The following is a 24,938-nucleotide window of genomic DNA, read 5'->3' on the forward strand; positions in this document are numbered from 1 at the left end:
CCGTCTTGAAAGTTCTTATTGGTTATACTATGCTAACAAGCTCATCTTTAGATACCCAAGCAATAGTTTCGTTCTAATTATAATTAGAATCACTTAGAAAGCAAAGCAGTAACAGTGATTACGTTCATTGATAACTTCATTATCTTCGAATACAAAAAATATACCTTTCGGTTCACTAGGAAGAAAGGTATATTTTACAGGAAGGCATCATCTCTAAATGTCAAACTGAAGGCGCATTATTATTGTTGATGTTTAATTTGCACATGGCTGATGGCACATTAACTATGAACTTTGGTATTGCAAAATAATAGTAACACTTTGAAGAATTTAGAAACACCATAATCTTGAAACCTTATTTGATACAAGTTTTACAATGATATAAATTTAATTATAAACATAATTAATAACCATGTATAACCAACATTATAATAAACATAATTAAAATGTATTTAATAATAAACGTGGATTTTATATGGTACAATTAATCCGAAATTGTGTATGTAAACATATGTACTCATAACGGATCAAATTGTAAACTTATATTACTTTAAACGGCCACCATCATGAAACCTTAAGATTTATCATAAAATAAGTACGAATGAAAGTTGCTTGAAATTGCTTGACAATGTAAGACAAGTGTCAATATTTATTTATGTTATTAAATGAGCTTCCAGAGATAAAAGATTTGTTAAAATACGATGACAGCCATTTTAAAAAGTTTAATCTGATAAGACTGGCTTACGAACTCATCCTAGCTAAAAGTATATTCAAATTCATGTGTACCAAGGTTATTGCAATCAAGCAAGTGCAGTCTAAATCTAATAGAAACTGCGGTAGTTGTCGTGTTTAAAATTGTACTTTTATATTATGTACTAGTTAAAACTGTTTAGAATAGCTATAAGCGTCAAGCGTTTTTATAATTTCACTAATATGTTTTTGTTTAGATTGCCCAATATCTAAGTTAAATTTCAAAAAATATTCCAACGACTTCCTTCTTAGAGGGTATTTAAATTGAGGCTAGTAAATGGAATACTCGTACCAAATACATACTTGTTTACGTTTAATCTATAATAGTTTATCAGCATCGTTTTTAAAATCCCATAGTACTGAATAATGTCCAAAATAAATGTAATCTTTTTGATCCATAATTTAATTCTGTCATGAGGCTAATTGCTTAAACACCCCATAATATTTGGCATCAAAGTAGTTTACTCGAGAAATTTGGTTTGAAATCAATTTGCAAGTTCCAAGGATTATATAATTTTTCAAAAGGACAAACGATTGTATCCTGAAATATAATCAATAATAATAATGAAGTGTAGATAGATAGGAGTCAACAATATTACTAGTGTGAAGTAAACTGAAACCTTCGTTAGGAATCGATAAGCCAAACACTAAATTGGTGGGAAGCTAAAAAAGTAATTAATTTGCTGGCGGATACTGCTTTGTAGCAGCGTCGGTTTAGATCAAAGATAGGAGCAGTATCCAGAACAGTAACCAAGTCAGCAACAGTTGAAGAAGCAGACAAGGGTTTCCACGTAATCTACATCAAGAACTGGTACTCTGGCAAGTTCTGAGCTTGTGTTTGTGGTTCCACTACTCCTAGCAACTCGTTACCAACTTTACATAACTTTGGATATTGCTTACTAAACTCATATTAACTAATTGAGAGACATATATGGAATCTTGCATTGGAAAAAAAATTTTTGAAGTGTCAATAAGTATTCGAGTTGATAAAGTTTTTAAATATACTTACAGATTGAAAATATAATTTATTAAATCTATATTTTTATAATCCATTGTATAAGAAACATAAAATGTTTAATTTTTCCTGCTTAGTGGTCTAGATTAAATCATGATGTCCATACTATGCCATCTGCTGATTATGACTTTAGGCTAGAGTGCCTCTGGTCTTCATAAAAACCTTTAGAGCCAACCTTCCACAACATTTAACACTATCTAGATGATCTTTACAGTCCAAATGAGGCTCTGGCACCGTAAGGATTAATTTCATCTTTAATTACGGTAACTATAAATGCAACAAAGGTGAAGGTTGAGAAGAAGTGAGATATATAAAAAGAAAACATCCATTTCCTATCTCTTATCTTCACCTAGTAAAGTGTTTATTGAGACTTAGATATTACTATAGATTTTCTTACATAGATAAAATATGGAAAGAACAGTACAGTCGAAATTATTAAATTCCGTTATAAATAACGATATACATTTCTGAGATATTGCTGGCCTTGACCACTTGTTGGCTCAGTACTTTAATGATTATCAGTGACCACTCCATGCATCAAATCCATGCACCTTTTCGACATCAATAAAACCAGTGACAACATTCTTTGCAAGAAGTAACGATGTTAAGCTTTATCTCTTCAGCCTTGAAAAACTTATATATTGCCAAAATACAGCTAGAATGATTCTATTCCCATTTCACTGCACACTGCACCACAAAGCCATGTGAAATTATGTGGAAACTTCATATTTCCTTAACTTCAGCCTTTGCAACACGACATTTGGGGTAAAATACATGCAAAAATGTTATCCTCCACGTATAATTAGTTTTATTTTTGAAGATGGTTGCTTTGGACGCAGGCTAACAAACCTATAACAATATCGTGATCTTTATTTCGAGTTCCAAAGGGAAACAAAACCTACCCAAACTGCTCCTAAAAAAAAAGATTAACTGGATTTCTAACCAGCCTCCCTGTGTAGTCTTCTGCGAAACCACTTTTACTGCAATTAGGTATTGAATGTCCCTCACCACAGGACACTTGGCCTTATCCTCTAAGCTTCCAAAAAATATCGGTTTCCACAATTGCCCTGCGTTTTATACCTCCGTTCAATTATTCCCGTAGGTCTAAATCCTTTTCATTGACGAATCAAAATTTTGCTAATCTAAATTCAACTAGTTTGTGGGAGGATCTTATCTATCTATCTATATATATATATATACATTAAACTGTGTAAATGGCAATAGCTTTATTTAATTTCAATAAACATTGAATCGCAAAAAGTACTTACTCCGCCGGGAGTCGAACCCGGATCTCTCACTTGCCGGTTGAATGTGCTACCATTACACCACAGAGCGCTTACTTTTTCCGACTCAATTATTTTGTATTTGGCCGTATCTGTCACATATACGTTTAAATAAGCAAACTAACATATGATCGGAAGACCAAATACCTGTCAAACGACTTTTATTTACATTAAACTGTATAAATGGCAATAGCCTTATTTAATTTCAATAAACATTGAATCGCAAAAATTACTTGCTCCGCCGGGAGTCGAACCCGGATCTCTCACTTGCCGGGTGAATGTGCTACCATTACACCACAGAGCGCTTACTTTTTCCGATTCAATTATTTTGTATTTGGCCGTATCTGTCACATATGCGTTTAAATAATCAAACTAACATATGATCGGAAGACCAAATACCTGTCAAACATCTTTTATTTACATTGAACTGTATAAATGGCAATAGCCTTATTTAATTTCAATAAACATTGAATCGCAAAAATTACTTGCTCCGCCGGGAGTCGAACCCGGATCTCTCACTTGCCGGGTGAATGTGCTACCATTACACCACAGAGCGCTTACTTTTTCCGATTCAATTATTTTGTATTTGGCCGTATCTGTCACATATGCGTTTAAATAAGCAAACTAACATATGATCGGAAGACCAAATACTTGTCAAACGACTTTTATTTACATTAAACTGTATAAATGGCAATAGACTTATTTAATTTCAATAAACATTGAATCGCAAAAAGTACTTGCTCCGCCGGGAGTCGAACCCGGATCTCTCACTTGCCGGGTGAATGTGCTACCATTACACCACAGAGCGCTTACTTTTTCCGATTCAATTATTTTGTATTTGGCCGTATCTGTCACATATGCGTTTAAATAATCAAACTAACATATGATCGGAAGACCAAATACCTGTCAAACATCTTTTATTTACATTGAACTGTATGAATGGCAATAGACTTATTTAATTTCAATAAACATTGAATCGCAAAAAGTACTTGCTCCGCCGGGAGTCGAACCCGGATCTCTCACTTGCCGGGTGAATGTGCTACCATTACACCACAGAGCGCTTACTTTTTCCGATTCAATTATTTTGTATTTGGCCGTATCTGTCACATATGCGTTTAAATAATCAAACTAACATATGATCGGAAGACCAAATACCTGTCAAACAACTTTTATTTACATTAAACTGTATAAATGTCAATAGACTTATTTAATTTCAATAAACATTGAATCGCAAAAAGTACTTGCTCCGCAGGGAGTCGAACCCGGATCTCTCACTTGCCGGGTTAATGTGCTACCATTACACCACAGAGCGCTTACTTTTTCCGATTCAATTATTTTGTATTTGGCCGTATCTGTCACATATGCGTTTAAATAATCAAACTAACATATGATCGGAAGACCAAATACCTGTCAAACAACTTGTATTTACATTGAACTGTATAAATGGCAATAGACTTATTTAATTTCAATAAACATTGAATCACAAAAAGTACTTGCTCCGCCGGGAGTCGAACCCGGATCTCTCACTTGCCGGGTGAATGTGCTACCATTACACCACAGAGCGCTTACTTTTTCCGATTCAGTTATTTTGTATTTGGCCGTATCTGTCACATATGCGTTTAAATAAGCAAACTAACATATGATCGGAAGACCAAATACTTGTCAAACGACTTTTATTTACATTAAACTGTATAAATGGCAATAGACTTATTTAATTTCAATAAACATTGAATCACAAAAAGTACTTGCTCCGCCGGGAGTCGAACCCGGATCTCTCACTTGCCGGGTGAATGTGCTACCATTACACCACAGAGCGCTTATTTTTTCCGATTCAATTATTTTGTATTTGGCCGTATCTGTCACATATGCGTTTAAATAAGCAAACTAACATATGATCGGAAGACCAAATACCTGTCAAACGACTTTTATTTACATTAAACTGTATAAATGGCAATAGCCTTATTTAATTTCAATAAACATTGAATCGCAAAAAGTACTTGCTCCGCCGGGAGTCGAACCCGGATCTCTCACTTGCCGGGTGAATGTGCTACCATTACACCACAGAGCGCTTACTTTTTCCGATTCAATTATTTTGTATTTGGCCGTATCTGTCACATATGCGTTTAAATAAGCAAACTAACATATGATCGGAAGACCAAATACCGGTCAAACAACTTGTATTTACATTGAACTGTATAAATGGCAATAGACTTATTTAATTTCAATAAACATTGAATCGCAAAAAGTACTTGCTCCGCCGGGAGTCGAACCCGGATCTCTCACTTGCCGGGTGAATGTGCTACCATTACACCACAGAGCGCTTACTTTTTCCGATTCAATTATTTTGTATTTGGCCGTATCTGTCACATATGCGTTTAAATAAGCAAACTAACATATGATCGGAAGACCAAATACCTGTCAAACGACTTTTTAAAGTCAAACGACTTTACTCATTGAAGTCTGCAATCATTGGGAGCATAAGGCTATTGAATAACTATTCTTCAAAAGATTCTGTCCTCCCTCGACCTCCCCAAGATTATATGTACAATCCGCCACCCTACAAGTGGCCCATTGCCCACATGCTATCTACGATTTCATGGTTATTTGAATGATTTACAGCGAGATATTTAGGATTTTTGGGAAATCTGGGTCTCTAAATATCCTGCTTGCTTAGAGCTAGCTGTCTCTTGGGTTAGGCGACTACTTCGTCTGACACCATAGTTTCTGATTCCACCATCCATCTAGATTATATTTAACCGTTGCAATATGGCCACATAATCTTGCGTTCCTGAAATTCCAATTAGAGATACTCTTCAGTTACTGTTGAGTTTCAATAGGGATTATTTTGCGTTCAGAAGTGCTATTCCTATGTTGGACTATGTACGTCTATGATTGTCTAGCGTAAAAGACACTGACACCTTGTTCTTCACAACCAACGTAGTACTTTTTATTTATTTGTGGAACACAGATAATAACCATGTTTGGCTTATGTGATACAATCAATACTGATTTGAGAAATGTTTTGTGATAAATCCATAACCCTTTAAGGTTACTTCCCCGAGTACACAGAAAGTATAAGATATGTTTGATTTCTCTATGTCTAATTAAAGACATTTAAACTTGGAAATTTAAGAAAAATATGTAATTCAAAACTTTGAAAATATCATCCTATAAACAAAAGTTTGGATTCAAATAACTTCAGGAAACTAAAGTTGTTATTAAATTAAAATCATCGCCTCCTGGAGCTCAAACTAGTTCACTTACTTCTTTTTAATTTCTTGTAGAGGTATAAAAAGTTTAAATTCTTCTGAATTTATGAATGGTATTTTAAAGGGCTATTAATTTAACATAATAAACATTTTCAATACCTAAAGTCGATTATACTACATTAACATCCATATAAAATGATAATGCGTGGATTCGTCTTTATAAAACTCGTATTATATTGGAGAATTTTATTTTACCAAATGTAAAAAATTGGCAAACTGAATTTGCCAATTTTGAATTTAACTTCAGAAAACTTGTTAAGATATCGATTCCACATTAAGGCTATATACGAGGAATTCACTGTTCATCATTTTTCTCAGAACAATCAGGTTTCTTTGGGAATGTTCCTGGTAATATTTCCTTGCAAGACTAATTGGAATTTGTTTTGAACAAAAAGATGATTTCATATTGTTAGGACTAAAAGGATTTAGGCCATATGAGCTCGAGTAACATAATCCGAGTTACGGATTTCTACACGATTGAGAACAAAAGACGAGATAGGAAAGAATGCATTGGGGCATTCACCCTTTCTGTTACGAAGTGAAAGATGCCAGCCCGACAATAGAATCCGATATTAGCTATTGTAACAATACAGCGCCGTTCGTCTTCAGATTTCATAGTGAAAATGTCTTTTCCTCTAAATGTCCTCTAAATATTTATAAAGCGAATTTCTTACAATTTAAACCCCTCTATAAGTTCATTCTAAATTTGGCGTATTTTATTTAACTGTCCTTTTCATAATATTCAGAGAAAAAATGTTAGATCAATTCGTTTTCGTATTTTTGTTCAGTTTTCATATAGTTTATTCTATATACCAAACTTTCATGCATAAAATAGAAAAATGAAATTGATTAAATATAATGTAGCCTACATCATTACAGTAATATGATTGTATTTACACACTATAAACATCACGCTATAGTGCTGTATATAAATGTGTAAAAATACGATCAAACAATAATCATAGAAGAGCTTAGAAATATAATAAGTCACTACAGAGTCAGTTCATAAGATAGAAATGTATCTGCTTCACAGATGAGATATTGAGTAACAGCGTAAAATGGATTACTTAATAACTGATTTAACAGCTCATTTTAAAAACAGTAAGATATAATGTAGGAATAAATTTATTTCCTTACTAAACATTTTGATTTCAATTAAGTTTTAATGGTACATAAAAGTAGGTCATATTTTGTTTATAAGAGAAGAAAACGATACCAACAAACCGCAACTGTTTGGTTATGGGGAGTGGTAGGAGTGATATATAAATGTATTAATTATAACTTTAATATAATATCAAACTAATAGTGGTCGGGAATGATCAACAGAGCCTGTTTTACAAATATTGGTTTTAATAGTTTAAGTATTTTGCACAAAGAAAACTCGCTCGCAGTGTTATAAGACTCTTTAAAATCAAAACGTAACTTTTTTGACAAGCACCAGTAAGTAACTTAATTTTTCTTCAATATTATATAATTTTTTATTAGAAAACTCCAACTCCTTATCATAAATGCAAATAAATGTTGAAATGGAATGAGGCATAATTTAAAGCATAACAAGCACTTAGCTTTACAGTTTAAGTACAATTGTGGATGCTTTTATTTTAAAATTCGCGCGTCTGAGAGAACTTCTAGTTCAAATGAATTAAGAGTTACGACACTATAAACCAAGAGATTGCCTTATTTCTCCGATCAAGAATATATTTTAGTCTAAAAGTGTATTCTTATAGGCATTGTAATTTTTTCCAGTCTAAGATATCTCTGGTGACTTATGTGAGTTTGCTTTGTAGCTCTGATCATGAAATTGTATAAATAAGCAGGTCTGAGAAACCTAGTTCTGTAAAAAGACAACTAACATTTAGTTTATAACAATCTTCAATTTTTTTAAAAGTTAGATATTAAATTTATCTTTGATATCTGCGTCACTTTAAGGGTGAAGCACTGGTATACTTAACATGGTCAATTAAAGATATACTGTTACTATTCATTCCTATTTTATGATATATTTTATAACTCAATGTTTTGCAGTGATTACAAAGAAGTGCTTACTTCATGCTTCCAAGCTATAAATAGAAATAAATTGAAAATGGAACTTAAATTAAGTAGACATATAATGTTTAAAAAGATCAGATGATAGAACAGGATATTTCAAGTAATAACGTGCGTTTGCTGCAATGTTTTTCGCATTGCAAATTTAGCACTTAAGAGACCAGTGGGACGGAGACCGTACGTCGTAGAGGGAAGTACTTCCTTAATGTTCCTCTAAGCCACATGATAAACGTATGTATGAGGTTTCATGTGTCTGGGCGTTGATAAGTCAGTCAATCAGTCAAGACTACTGTAGAATCCAATCTAGTAGATTACTATTATATCCTACAGCTGTTATCATATCCAAAAACATACGAAGTTTCTTTTTGATAGGTTTATTAAAAGTCTTTAATTTAACTATAATTATTCCATGTCTTCATTTGTTTACTTCACAAAGTATTAACTAAAATCATTGTAAATACTTGAAACATTCTAAATTTAACAAACTTTGGTCACGATTACTTGTGTTTAATTAATTGGACTCAGTGCATTTCCTATCATTCTTAAAATACAACTAGGTATCATCCTTATTTCAATGAATTATGATAAAATTAGGAATGAATGTACCAAAGATCTGATTCCAAACTGGCAGTAAATCCATTTTTTTCCTGCAGCGAGAATGTAGGTCTCTTTATATTTATTTAACGAAATGATGTCTTAAAACACAATAATGAAAAATTATTATATGTGTGTATATTTTATTTTATTTCCATAAATATGTTTTCATATTTAGCGACGGATAAAGGTATATTTCATTTTCTATGTAACAATGCAATTATTTAAAGCTACCTTCACAAAGGATTAATTATGAGAGGATATCTTACAGCAGCGTCAGGAAACTGACACTGACACAGCCTCGACTCCTGGATACCGTCTGAAGATAACCGGGCGGACAAGGTCGGAGCAGTACAGTGCAATATCAATTAGTAGCCTACTTTTCATTATTTCAGTATCGTTGTACTCATCTGATTAGTGATTAGAGATTCTGCCTGTACAGTCGGCGACGTAAAGGTTCAAAGCGTTGTCTCGTTTGAGATATATCTAAAAACAGCGTTCACACTGAATCAAGGATTCCCATCATGGCTGTCTTCTGTGTAGGATATTGTATGCATTCTTTATTAAAGAAACGTTATAAAACATGGAAGTTGACGATAGAAATTATTTACATAATTTTTAATCTGGAATGCGGCTATTAAATGAACACGGTTCTAAGTTATGAAGAAAAAGATCCCAAGAACTTAAACGGTTTTTTATCGTATTTTAATTTTAATTTTGCACATTACCTCTAAATTCATTATATACGTGTCACCAATAAAATTAATACTGTGAACTTACTTTTACTAATGCACGTAGTTTCTCTTTAAATGTGTCTCTGTTTCAGATCGACTTGAAACATATCAATCAAAAGCTGGGAGAGGACAAGGTAGAAGTCGGTATCGATCTGAGGGAATACTACCCAAGTGTGGAATGGGATATCTTGGGCGTGCCGGCAGAGAGGCATGAGAAGTACTATCCTTGCTGCAATGAGCCGTATCCAGGTTAGTATCTTCTCTATACTGGATACTAGTACCTTTAAATAAATATGCTATGCTTTCACATTCAATACTAACACGGAATAATCAATATTATAGAGCAGTGCACAGAGTTTATAATTACAATATATGTAAACTTTATTAGTGGACTGTTAGTCCAGGAGAAATAGCAGTTCAAAATGGTCAAATAAATAAATGTTTTCTTACAGCAAACTAATGGCACAATTTAGTCAAATACATCATAAATAAATAAAAAAAAACATTCCAAACCAAAATCCAAAACCAAAATTAGGGGATATAGGAGGGATGGTTTTTAGGGATGAAAATGGTTTTTTGCAATTTGTGACTAAACACTGCATCCTATTGAAAAAAGTCAAATGAAAAAGCTGTTGGAAATAAAAATATCTACAACTTATGTAGTAATCATTTTTGCCTTAACCTCAAAACTTTCCAAAAAAAATCCAAAAAACAGTTTTTTTTGTTTATAATTTTTTTCTTTTACAAAAATGGTTTAAGCTGAAAGTTTGATCAAATATACTTTGTGCTATTCTAAAAATACTGTATTTTTTCATTAAGAAATATTCAGCCGTTATAATAAAATTTCACTTAAAAAAATTTTTTTATAATTTTCAATCACCATTTTGAAACATTTTTTTTATCAAAAAAGGTTCTCTGACGGCTCATTTTTTTCGTTTTTTTTGTCTATTTTGAAGAAATGAAATAAAAAATGTGTAGTTTAATTGAAAAAACTGCAGAAAAATTTAAAATAAACAAAATATTGACATTTTTATTACACATTGTATTATTTATGGGGGAAAAATTTTTATTATTGATTTAAATTATACTTTTTTTTTAATGATGAATAATTTTCGAATATTTTGAAAAGTTTAGAAACATTGTTGAATGTGAAAGTAGGATTACAGGTATATATAGTACAGGTATATATAATAGTGTCCTTGAAGCAAAATGGCGGGGTCAATCCTATTCTTCTATTATACGGGTCTCAGTATGTTTCTAAGCATTCAATAAGCAGCTGCTTTGTCGTCAGTCAAGTTATATTGGTCTCTGTATATACAATTTTACGCATGCTATTTATCTAGTATTTTTTACGTTTCTTCAGAATACTAATTCTGTCGTGCTTTCTGCATTTTATATATTTATGTAAATGATGGAAAAGGTACCTTCTTGTATCATTTGTAAAAGCCGCGATGGAGACTTGGTGAAAATAAAAAGTCCAGGGATAGATACTCTTATTTCGTCAAGTAAACAAAGGAATGATCAGCGTTACAAAACATTTCAGAAAATGACTGAAGCACACATTCATGATGGTTGTCGATCGGCATACAATAGACCTCGATCAATTGCTACAGCTTCAAAAGAACAAACAAGAAAAAAATCTATTGGGAAGAAGATTATGAAAGAAGCATGTGATTTTGATTTTGAGCGTCATTGTGTTTTTTGTGAAGAACCTTGTAACCAAAATAGAGCATTTCGCGGCATGCAGAAGGTTGAGACTAAAGAAAAAGTTTTATCAACTTTAAAGGAAAGAGATGTTTTAGAATCATTTAATAAAAGTCTGTTAGTTAGACTGAATTTTCTCAAAGAATCAGATGAAGTTCAAGCTTATTATCATAATAGGTGCATGTCATCTTTTTATGATGTGACAAGCTCAACATCTTGTAGACATACATCGAGTGTAGATTCTAAAGATTTCATAAGTTATTGCGTGTATTACTTAAAAAAAATTCATCCGAGTGTCAATTTTCCCTTAACGAAATAATAGAAGATTTTGATGGTGATATCCCAACATTAAATACATTTAAAAAATTGAGTGATAGTTTTACTTGATCTTGTGTTTACTTCAATGAAAGGAGATACAATCATTACATTTAAAAAAAAGCAGGGAAAAATTGAGATGAATATGGTATGAATCACGACCAGATGACGCAGAATATGAAAAAAAAAGAATTGTTAAAATGTCTGCTAACATAATTCTAGAAGATATCAGATCCGAAGTTCATGAAATTATCAGAGCAAGGTTTGAAATCATTTAAACATGATTTTTAAATGAAAATGTAATTATAAGATGGAAAAAAATTTTTGTTGGTTGTTATTTTTTTAAGTTCACTGAAAAGAAATGTACATAAATTTAAAAAAAAATTTGGAAAGAAATAATGGTTTCTTGATTCAATTTCAATAAGAATTGTAAAAAATATTGTAAAGAAATAAAAAAATATATGATGATAAATACAAATTAATAAAAAAATACTAGGATTCGAATTCTGTTTTTTGATTTATTTAAAAATTTCCAGGTAATTGTTAAATATGCATGATTCATTATTATTTTGCTTAATTCTTACAAATAGCACTGGTAATAAAAATTATAATTTAAATAAATAATAACAATTTATCCTCGTTAATAATACAGTTTATAATGAAAAATGTCAACATTTTGTTTTTTTTTTCAATTTTTCTGCATTTTTTTCAATTAAACTACACATTTTTTATTTAATTTCTTCAAAATAGACAAAAAAAAGAAAAAATGAGCCGTCAGAGAACCTTTTTTGATTAAATAAATGTTTCAAAATGGTGATTGAAAATTATCAAAACTTTTTTTTAAGTGAAAGTTTATTATAACGGCTGAATATTCCTAATGAAAAAATGCAGTATTTTTAGAATACAGTAGAACCCCTCATATCCGGCCACCACGGGACCGAGCCCCTGGCCGGATAACGATTCGGCCGGATAACCAACCTACAGTACACAGCACTTGACGAAACAAAACAATTGTACTCTACTGTACTAACCGCACTGGAAATAATCAACGAACTGTTTACAGGTTAAACCTATTAGCTCAACTGAGGACAACACAGGAAAATGTAAACAAATAGATACACCAAAATAACGCAAGAGTCGTGGGAGACTAGTACGTGCAACTGCGCGTCTGCAAGCCGTGGTAAATAAATTTCGATATTGGCTTCCGGGAAGTGGCCGGATAAACCGAGGTGCGGTAAAACCGAGGCCGGATATGAGGGGTTCTACTGTAGCACAAAGTATGTGTGATCAAACTTTCAGCTTAATCAAACCATTTTTGTGAAAGAAAAAATTTAAAAACCCAAAAACTGTTTTTTGAATTTTTTTTGGAACTTTTTGAGGTTAGGGCAAAAATAATTACTACATAAGTTGTAGATATTTTTATTTCCAACAACTTTTTCATTTGAATTTTTTCAATAGGACGCATTTTTTAGTCAAAAATTGCAAAAAACCATTATCACCCCTAAAAACCACCCCTCCTATACCCCCTAATAGACGATTTTGGTTCGCAATGTTTTTTTTTTATTTATTTATGATACATTTGACTAAATTGTGCCATTATTTTGCTGTTAAGAAAACATTTATTTTTTCAGTCAGGTAACACGACTGGACTATGTATATACTGGACAAATAAAAGTATTAAACTAAGAAACTGAACAAATATTGCCTTTAAATTGGTTATTGTTCTACGTGAGCACTGCTATTTTCATAAAATTTAGTACATCAGTTTCCAGAATTCACTTGGCCACTTAAAATAAATAATATTTTTAATTCCAAGGAAACTCAAATTTATCGATTTTTTTATTGTATTTGCTAAACTAAAAAGTGTTAACATTATGCAACCAACGCAATGTTCTGTTCTTTCAATAAATATATTCAATGGGTATAAATAAATAAATGTATAAATAATACATTACCAACTAAAAATGGATACAAACGTAAACAATCCGAGTATTTCATATATTAATGATATAGCAACTAAATAATTTATTTCTCACAATCTCTAATTAGTTAAAAATATATTCAATTGCATTTCAGTACTAACAGAACACCAAAAGTCATGTTAAGGCTCGGAAGAGGTACATAACTAGAATATATTGTGTCGCTGGACTGAAGACATAAAGATGCGTAGAATTGCCAGCAATGCGTCCTCCATAAGTTATCGCACTACCATCGGGGAGGCGGAAAAGCTTTAGAGGGCCAAGTATTGAGAAGCAAGGCGTACATAACTGTGCCTTTCAGATTAAGGTGACAAAAATGGGTTATAACAATTATAAAACCTTTTACACTATCAAGTCCTGAAAGATAAAATACTGCACAATTGATTGAATGATAGGCCTAGTTAGTATAACATTGTTAGTCGTAAGCTGACCCCTTTGGTATTGGTTGATGACAAGTAAGAGGATTCTCTAATTGTAATCAGTTATACAAAAAGTAAATGATACAAACATCCTACATGGAAAGTGTCTTAATCTGAATTCATATAACAAGGTGTAAATCTGAATTAGTATGTATTTATGACACTGATGTGATTTTAGATATTTTCTTCAACATAACACTGCGCAGAAAGACTCTCTTCTATACGGTAAATCTGATAGTTCCCTGTGTGGGGATCTCGTACCTCTCGGTGCTAGTCTTCTACCTGCCGGCCGACTCCGGGGAGAAGATCGCTCTCTGCATCACCATCCTCCTCTCGCAGACCATGTTCTTCCTGCTGATCTCAGAGATCATCCCTTCCACCTCGCTCGCACTGCCGTTGCTGGGCAAGTACCTGCTCTTCACCATGCTGCTGGTGGGGCTCTGCGTCGTCATCACCATCATGGTGCTCAACGTCCACTACAGGAAGCCGAGCACTCACAAGATGGCGTCTTGGGTGAAGAAGATCTTCATCCGGAAGTTACCCAAACTTTTGCTCATGCGTGTGCCTGACCAGCTTCTCGCTGATCTGGCGCACAACAAGCGCGTCCATCGCGACAACAAGAGGTTTGTGACAATAATTTCTACCGTCTATAATCACATATATTAATTTGCTTTAAAATACATTTTCCTTTCAAAATGTAATGTGCTTGTGGAATTTGAGTAAAGATTTAGAAATCTGAAAATGAACTCTTTGTTGGCCCTATTATGATCTTTGAGCTTCTTAACTGTCAATATCCCGTTTTAAAAAGTTGTCATTTTTAATTTACTAATTTTAATTTCCCTAATCTATTATTATTGTTTAAACTGTCTTCAAAAGTAACAATTTAATGATGAATGCAGGTGTTTGGAATTTTCAATGAGAAACACCTCTCTACTTACTTTATTTACATTCGTTCCAAACAACGTCAGAATATACACATGTTGTTTAGGTCAAGGTTAAACGCTGCCATTGCCGCCGCCAACTCCTCAGGGGCCTCGTCTCCTGACTCACTTAGACACTTCCCGCCCAGACCGGGGGGCTGCAACGGTCTCCATACTTCGTCCGCGACCAACAGGTACTCTTACAGTTGACGACTACACACGGTGAAGTGTGCAGATACAGTTCTCTAATGTGTACCACACCTTGCAGGTTCAGCGGACTTATAGGAGCCCTGGGTGGACCGGGGTACAACGGACTGCCGTCCATGGTCGGTCTGGACGACAGCATCAGCGATGTCGCCATCAGGAAGAAGTACCCCTTCGAGTTGGAGAAGGCCATCCATAACGTGAAGTTCATCCAGCATCACATGCAGAGACAGGACGAATTTGACGCGGTAAGGGCGGGGGGGAGGTGCAGCATGTGGCGCCTGAGGTTGAGGCTCGACCCGGGGAAACAGAGAACTATAACAATCTACAACTAGTAGCAAACAATATACCGGCTACTTACATTTGTGGCAGGTGCATTGAGTAAACAATTTCTACATTGAAGAAGACAAACATAAAACAGCGTAAAGACAGCAAAAATAAATATAAAAAAGTAGATATTGCAGCTATGATTTCTACAACATTTTAATAATATTGTTGGTCACGTACTTAAAATGTTACAACACAAATCTAAAATGAAAAAACAGGAAGCATATTTTCTACGAACTAGTTACTTTTAAACCTGTCAACGTCAGTATACATATACAGGTATATAATTTTTTTTGTCATTTAACTTTCATATAATTGCAAATAATTTATTAAATAAAATATGATGTTAAATTTATATTACATATGCAACTTAGTAATGACAGAATCAAATATTTTATATGAATATTATAAACCTCATTAAATATGATATCAAATGACATATCAAACACATAAAGTATGCAATCATTGCAGAAAAATAAATATATGGTGCAAAGTATTTGATAATTATAGTAAACATGCTAATATTTAACAATTTTTAATATATATATTTCCATTACTTTATCGTGTAACATATAACATTGATGTAATTAAACTATTTGAACTTATTATAGTAATTTGATATAAATATAATATTTTCTCAAGTTTATAAGCAGCCTGACCAGGTATAAACTCTGTTACATCAGTGTTTGAATGTCTAGAATAGAGAATGCTTTGTGTGTGCTTATGCTTTGCCTTTGTGGGTATTACTTTCTCAAATTCTGTCCTTTCTTGCATCATGTTCCTTCTACTTTCCTGTCTCAATCTTCGGAACTATTTACTTCCTTTCATACTTGTTTTCCTGGACGCCTATAACCCTAACTGTTCTTATAGATACAACCCGACTCCTTCAATGGGATAAAAGTAATACAAAACGCCGTGAAATTAATTTAAACAGATTTATAACTACTAATTATCGACATAAGTAACATATTTTAAGATGAACAGTTAGTTATTATTTAAATTCCTAAACTAAGAATATTTTAATCTATATTAATTTTAAAAGCATACACTACCTACTATTACTAAAATATAAATGTTTTCATCCTGTGGAGTAATGAAACGTTTGTGTTACTTGATCGTAACACGGAATATTAACAATATTATATTCAATTAGTTTAAAAATATAATATTAATAATGCTATACACATAGATAACAAAATTACAACTAATACTCTGTAACTTATACCAATGTTTCACTGCACCATAGCGACCTTAATCCTACATCATGATCACTAGTTCCATAACTCCCTTCCAGTCCCGACATCTGAGGTTGTTAGAGAATAATATATTCCTAATAGTTTGTCTGACATCATCATGATGCTCAATGTGGATTGATTTACTTGAATTCCACGAAATATATTTGAATAATGGTAGCAAATTTACAAATACAAAGGTTTTGACATTTTGCATATTATGTGTATTTTATCGGTTTTACTTCTTCAAAAATAAAATATTCGTTTCATTACCGTTACCAGATTTCGGAGAACTAAATTCATACTTCCAGCATATTGTGACTCCGAAATATTTATTTCTACAACTTTTAGATACAAAGGTCCAACTTTTCAAAATTATCTGAAAGTGCAAAGTTAATTTAGAACGTTTGTTATTGTTTGCTCATAACAAAATAGTTGAATAAACGATAATATCCCTTATCTGCTTTTACGGGGTCAAGGTTGACAAGAATTTTTTGTGTGAATAAAAACACGAATGTGATACACGAAAGACGATTTATGCCAACGATAAACAATACGTTTAATTGATGCGTTAACTGATGTCGTCCTGCTACTACAGCTTTGTAAGATTCATACTAAAACCGTGTGGGGATTAGGAATGGCTTTATCTGTAAAGTGTTAATAATTACTTTATATAAAACAAAAATAGCATTTAGTTACTGTTAATTATCAAGTAGATCTTTTTCCAGGATAATTAATTGTTAAAAATGGCTCAGATATCCTCACTTTGACACAGTACATTATTTATTCAAAAAGTAGAGAGATACTGTGCTTAAATATTATTAATATCAATCACATAACTTAGCTACGGTGAGAAAGGTTGATTAATTGTCAATGTTGAGTTTAGCTTCAGTTCACCTTCGTATTAGTGCAGCGTCTGGAATCTGACACTGACACAGACTGGACACAAGGAATCTGGAGTCATGTTTGGCTAAAGAGGTTGCAAACGAGATATCAATAAAAAAATCTCTAAATAAACTCTTTACATCGTTTCAACATCAAATACATGTTGACTACAAATTATAGTGTAATCTGTGTGAAGATGTAATCACATCGCCTCATCAGCTGCAAAATTATTGTTTTTATCTCTTTAAACGAACTTGATTTCTGTGACAGGGTCAAATTCCAGACGTTCCTCCAAGAGGAAGGTGAGCTAAACTCAACATTCACTATTAAAATCAGTTTACCCGAAAGAGGTTGAGTACTCATTATATACTCCGTCATTATGGTTTATGTATTTTCCCGGTTACTTCAAGTTCTCAGAATGCTACAAATTTTATTTATTAAATTCCACATTCAGCCAAACACAGAATGCCAGCCAAACAACCCTTTACGACTCCCAATATTTTATAGCTCATCCCTAATTTCCTGAGACGTCTTATTAAACCCTGATATTTAACCTACCACCACACCCTAGCAGCTAAACTTGGAGTATAAGTACTTTTTACAAAAATAAAAAGTCTTGTATACATACTTTTCCTTAGGTAAAACTGCCACCCACCACCAAAAACACATTCATGCACTGAAAACAATACTTACAGAGGGTTTATTTATTAACTCCACAATCTACCATGACACATACTTCACACTAAAACCAAACCATATATTTTATATTGTCAGCACGTTCTCACTAGCGAGTATTTGCTCTTAGTTCTAATATTAGGTCACCAAGAAGCTTATAGAAAATAGCCAACGACTGTATATTCCTTTAGTTCTTGGGTACTACCTTCAAGCATACTTGTACTCTTATCTAATAGGTGCAATAATTCTATTATTGGGGTAGAAGGGGACCTCCACCAGTAAGGTGTTCTGCTTAGATAGATTTATATAGGTTTAAATCAAAATTGTTTTTACTTATTTAATTGTATTGAGTTAAGGTTTTTATTAAAAACAGTACTTGCAGTTTCGATCGTACTCGCTATCATCTTATATTTCAGCTTAAATGACTGGATGAAATGAAAATTCTTCTCTGATTGCATTTTCAAAAGAAATTTACAGTGTTACAATTGCAGGACAATCTATCTATATAAAATTAAATGCACTGCTTACTGATACAATCCACTGATCACTGCTACTGACACTCCACCCAAAGTACAATTGTATCCACACACAATGGAAAGTGGTCACTCCCAACCCACCATCTCAGAATCCACCCACCCACAACCACCACCAACACACACACACACGTACAAACACACACACACACACACACACACACACACACACTCACTCAACTGTCACTGCTTCTGACACTCCACCCAGAGTACAATTGTATCCACACACAATGGAAAGTGGTCACTCTCAACCCACCATCTCAGAATCCCCCACCTTCAACCACCACCAAAACACACACACACACACACGTACACACACAAACACACACACTCAACTGTCACTGCTACTGACACTCCACCCAAAGTACAATTGTATCCACACACAATGGAAAGTGGTCATTCCCAACCCACCATCTCAGAATCCACCCACTCACAACCACTACCGACACACACACACGTACACACACACACACTCACTCAACTGTCACTGTTACTGACACTCCACCCAGAGTACAATTGTATCCACAAACAATAGAAAGTAGTTACTCCCAACCCACCATCTCAGAATCCACCCACCCACAACAACCAACACACACCCACACTCAACTGATCACTGCTACTTAAAATCAACCCACAGCATAATTGTATTCACAAACAATGGAAAGTGGTCACTCCAACCCACCATCTCAGAACACACCCGCCCAAAATCACCAACACACACCCACACTCAACTGATCACTGCTACTTAAAATCAACCCACAGCATAATTGTATTCACAATCAATGGAAAGTGGTCACTCCCAACCCACCATCTCAGAATCCACCCGCCCAAAATCACCAACACACACCCACACTCAACTGATCACTGCTACTTAAAATCAACCCACAGCATAATTGTATTCACAATCAATGGAAAGTGGTCACTCCCAACCCACCATCTCAGAATCCACCCGCCCCCACAACCACCAACACATACACTCAACTGATCAACTGATCACTGTTACTGATACTCCACCCGGAATATAATTGTATCCACAAACAATGGAAAGTGGTCACTCCCAACCCACCATCTCAGAATCCACCCGCCCACAACCACCAACACATACCCACACTCAACTGATCACTGTTACTGATACTCCACCCGGAATATAATTGTATCCACAAACAATGGAAAGTGGTCACTCCCAACCCACCATCTCAGAATCCACCCGCCCACAACCACCAACACACACCGACACTCAACTGTCACTGCTACTGACACTCCACCCGAAGTATAATTGTATCCACACACAATGGAAAGTGGTCACTCCCAACCCACCATCTCAGAATCCACCCGCCCACAACCACCAACACACACCGACACTCAACTGTCACTGCTACTGACACTCCACCCGAAGTATAATTGTATCCACACACAATGGAAAGTGGTCACTCCCAACCCACCATCTCAGAATCCACCCGCCCACAACCACCAACACACACCGACACTCAACTGTCACTGCTACTGACACTCCACCCGAAGTATAATTGTATCCACACACAATGGAAAGTGGTCACTCCCAACCCACCATCTCAGAATCCACCCGCCCACAACCACCAACACACACCCACACTCAACTGTTACACTCTGTTCCACAGGAGGACCAAGACTGGGGATTTGTTGCGATGGTCCTGGACCGCCTCTTCCTCTGGATCTTCACGATCGCTTCTTTCTTAGGCACGATTCTAATCCTGTGCGAGGCTCCCGCGCTGTACGATGACACCCAACCCATAGACGTCGAGATCTCTCGAGTCTATCGCAGGCAATATTTGCCCGAACTGGATATAAACTCCAAACTATAAACGTAAAGTGTAGTGATTCTGTCCACAAAACGTTGCAAAATAACTGTTAAAAGTGTCCTAAAAACAATATTTTATATGAATAAAGTTCTTTTACGGTTGTTAAATAATAATATGCTACTCGGTAAAACTAAAATGCCAAGACGAGGAAGCGTGCCAAGCTCAGCTGTAAAACAAGTCGGTAGTTAAGGTAAGGTATAATTAAACTGTGTAGTGTAAACTAATTTAACTGTAATTTATACCTTGTGATCTGCAACAAGCAAATGAAAAGTGGATGTCGTGATATAAACAATTTAATAAAACTAAAGCACTGATAACTTTTGAAACTAATGCAATTCACATTTCCTAGGTTGTCTGAAAAACATGAAACTAAACCATATGATTAAAGCTGTACAGCGTGCTAAAATAACTACATAGTTGTCAATAAATTATTTGTGAATTTAATTCACAACATTAATTTAAGTTTGTAATATAATAAATAAACTATAACTAATGGTAGTGTGCAAGTCTGAGTATCCAGACGATTAGAAGAGGGCTTGCATGACTGTGGAATGGAACGCACCTTTCAGCCGCTGCACCTTTCCATACGACATTTATGTTTTCCATTATGTGTTTTAAAGCGATCAAGAACATGGAATTGCTCACCTTAATGGTAAGTTCACCTCACCTATTCACTATTCATCATTGACTACAATGCCTTCATTACAATAAATATGCCTTTCTGCCAGAGAGCTATCAATTAAGTATTATAAAAAGCTCTAAAAAGAGACAATTTGATACTTTCAAATTCATCATCCATGTATTTTAAATATATTCCATAAATATAAAAAGATGTACCTTTTGAAAACAATGGTATATTACTTGGATGTGTACATTCAATATTTTAAATATAAAGACCACTAGTAATATATTTTAGTTTTATGAAGAAAGTTTGGGTTATCCTGTTTTCCCTGTGAAGTGAAGTATTGAGGTTAGGGAAAATTCAAATAAAAGTTTACTACGAAGTAAGAAGTGTTGAATATAATCACTTGAACAGTCAAGGAAAAATATATAATTTAATTGCATATATTTACTTAAAACAACACAATTTCTTAAATAGATTTGTTTTTCTACCACTTTCTATTTTAATTTCAATAACTCAATGTTTTGGAGTATTTTTTAGTCTTTTACAAATATTAAAGAAAGTGGAATTTCAATTGGTGCTGTGCACAAAAGTTTCATATCATGACATTATACACACTGTTTTGGCTAAAGTAGCCTTTTAAATAGCTTTTACCATTTAATTCCATTGCCATTTTACAGGTAATTATTTTTGTGCAGCAGTGAGACTAATCTTGAGTGATTTTCGATTGTAGGAAGACCAAGATTGGGGCTTCGTCGCAATGGTCTTGGACCGCCTCTTCCTGTGGATCTTCACTATCGCCTCCATCGTGGGTACTTTCACGATCCTCACAGAAGCCCCTTCCCTGTACGATGACACTCAGCCTATCGACGTCAAGCTCTCCTGGGTCTACAAGAACCAGTTTCTACCCGATGTTGAATTCGACTCCAGACTAAAATAACGCTCTTGTCTGTTTTCTATTCGTTGTAGTAACTTGTTGATACTCGATGTCGAAATGTGTGAACCGTCTTCTACTATTATTAAATAGTTTGGTCTTTGATTGTTGCCAATTATTATCTTCCCTGTTTAAAAAAAAAAAACTGAAATAAACTAAAATTGTTGATAACACAAAGGTATTAAATTATTCGTAAAACTGAATAAATAATATTTTATATTAAAAAATGTAGGTTCTAGTACATTAAGTGATATTTTTCATCTTGAATTCTTCTATATGTACGGACAGCACCTACTCACTGCTTCTATATGTACGGAAAGCACCTACTCACTGCTTCTATATGTACGGACAGCACCTACTCACTGCTTCTATATGTGCGGACAGCACATACTCACTGCTTCTATATGTACGGACAGCACATACTCACTGCTTCTATATGTACGGACAGCACCTACTCACTGCTTTTATATGTACGGACAGCACCTACTCACTGCTTCTAGGTTTATAGGTAACCATTCCAGTAACAAATGCAAAAAGATTTCTTGTATATAGATTCCGAATCGTCATCACTAATGTTGTGTTAGTTGTGTGAGGATCTCAATAATCTTACGAATACGTCGAAATTAAATATAAATGTTTGATTGTAACAATCACAGTTCCCCCCCCTCCTCCATATCAATAATATAAGCTGGCAATTTAGTAAAAACTTTAAAACCGCTTTCACCCAAAGCATTTATTCTTAAAAGTCAGTAATTAGGACGTATTATAATATGATTAGCATACAACGTTTTGGCATTTGGTTTAATGTAAAGGCAGATAAACGATTGGATCAGATTACCATTTGCAGTAAAAAATAACCAAACATAATATTACAAAAATCTAAGATTCTTGAAATGATTCATCAGGCCATCTGATACCAAACTGATGAGCCGTTCCGATTGCGCACCATTCCTTGGTGACAAGTCTCAATAACGACTGCGCAGCTCCTGCGCTGTCTCTCTACTTCCCCCAACCACTCACAAAGCAGAGCGCAGAGACAGATGTTCCGCCGGACATCTGATTTAATATCCCTCCACAGCATAGTCAGATACAAACAGTGATATATGTATGGCATCCTAGCATCGTCGTACACAGCAGAAAGTCTATGGATTAACTTGCTTTCGTAACTTGAGCAGTCAAATACTGAAATGAAATAATGTAACGCACTTGCAGACGCCTCGGAGCTATAATCAAATTTAAATAACATTTTAATTTATCTATACCCTATTCGTTTGGAATAATCCAATTCATAATTCGTAATAAGGAAGCTCTAATTTCCTTGCCTTATTGTATATAAAGACTTTACTAAATATTCTTTTTACTCGGAAGTGTGTATACATTTACTATGGGAATTACAAATAGTAAACATTTTATTTCAATCCGTACAGTTGATTTTTGTATTTTTCTACATATTTCGTGTTACTTAAAAGCTATGGTTATTTTTTCACAACTGACTGTTTCAAATATTCTAATTTATATTTTACCTTGTATTTTTTTAATTTCTACTATTAGCTTGCAAACTCTGTCTGTCTTTATGTCGTCATGACGCAAAAATACATTGCTTAAATTTAATCTTTTTTCATTACTTGATCATGTTATTTCTAAAAATTCAGAACGAGTGCTCAATTACTTAAATTAATAAGTTTTACATTGATCTTATACCATAATTGCTACGAGAAAATCGCAGAACAAATTAATTTTGCAATCCAACTGCGAACAACAATCATGTGACGTATTAGCACAAGCAGCTTAACAACCACAACATCATATTTTGGTGACTGAGCATGTAGAACTGTATTATATACTACTCTGAAACCCATCTTAATGAACATAACATGTCATTGTATTACGTAGGAAGATGTTTAGAGAAACTATTCTGCTGTAATTTCAAATGTTGCTTACTTTATTGTTGACTACATAGCAAGATTTATTTTTATGGACTTTGGTTGAACATCATTGAATCTTATCACTTTTGCAGGTTGATACAGTTTCTACGTTATCTGCCGGGGATGTAACTTTTTCTTTTATGATTTTTTGGCCTAAATGTGTACTATTTTGAAGTTCGTACAATAACAACCATCAATAGTTTATTTTTAATATAAATATAATTTCATTTTAAAATCATTTATATTTATTATAATTTATAAATTGTACTAGTTTTTAAATGAATAAGTGGTGTGGTTGCATTGAAAAAATGATATACTTGGAATTTTTAAAACAATTAAATTATAATCAATATTAATGAAAGATTTTATATAACTAAAACATATTGCTTTAATAAAATAAAACATTAAAGTTATTTAGCACTGCACCACTTTATTGCAATGACTAAAATTTAATTTGTCAGACTTCCTTGCTGAATTAAGTAAGGAAGATCGCAATACCACGTATTGTAATCCGACTTCTGTACTCCATGCTATTATACCAGAAACCACTCACTACAGTGCCCAGCTGAAGTAATCAATGTAATATCAATTACTAGGCATCATCATGAAATATAAATGTTAATTAACAAGTGTACGTGGATAGTTGGTAATGACACAGTTCTAAACATTCTTCTTCTTCCTCAAACACCGTTCTTTTGCATTCATTTTGAAGGTAAGCCTTTAATATTGTAATTTCTC

The 24,938-nt window shown here is 33.8% G+C and overlaps 1 protein-coding gene across 3 annotated transcripts in view; it reads left to right on the forward strand.

Moving 5' to 3' along the window:
• LOC124366454 (acetylcholine receptor subunit alpha-L1) overlaps nucleotides 1-22,380 on the forward strand; it is a 95,067-nt gene extending 72,687 nt beyond the window's left edge. Inside the window, exons 5-10 of one of the 3 annotated variants that reach the window (XR_006922811.1) lie at nucleotides 9,781-9,937; nucleotides 14,284-14,728; nucleotides 15,094-15,219; nucleotides 15,294-15,477; nucleotides 20,519-20,909; nucleotides 22,075-22,212. Coding sequence is in view for 2 of the 3 variants with exons in the window: in XM_046823022.1 (XP_046678978.1) it covers nucleotides 9,781-9,937; nucleotides 14,284-14,728; nucleotides 15,094-15,219; nucleotides 15,294-15,477; nucleotides 22,075-22,281 (1,119 nt within the window). In the remaining variant the exon portion in view is untranslated. Of the gene's footprint in view, nucleotides 1-9,780; nucleotides 9,938-14,283; nucleotides 14,729-15,093; nucleotides 15,220-15,293; nucleotides 15,478-20,518 lie in introns of all 3 variants that reach the window. The other 2 variants (XM_046823022.1, XM_046823023.1) reach the window with 2 other exon arrangements.
• Nucleotides 22,381-24,938: the final 2,558 nt, after the last annotated feature.

The sequence above is a fragment of the Homalodisca vitripennis genome, chromosome 7 (assembly GCF_021130785.1).
Source record: "Homalodisca vitripennis isolate AUS2020 chromosome 7, UT_GWSS_2.1, whole genome shotgun sequence".
NCBI classification, from domain to species: Eukaryota; Metazoa; Arthropoda; class Insecta; order Hemiptera; family Cicadellidae; genus Homalodisca; species Homalodisca vitripennis.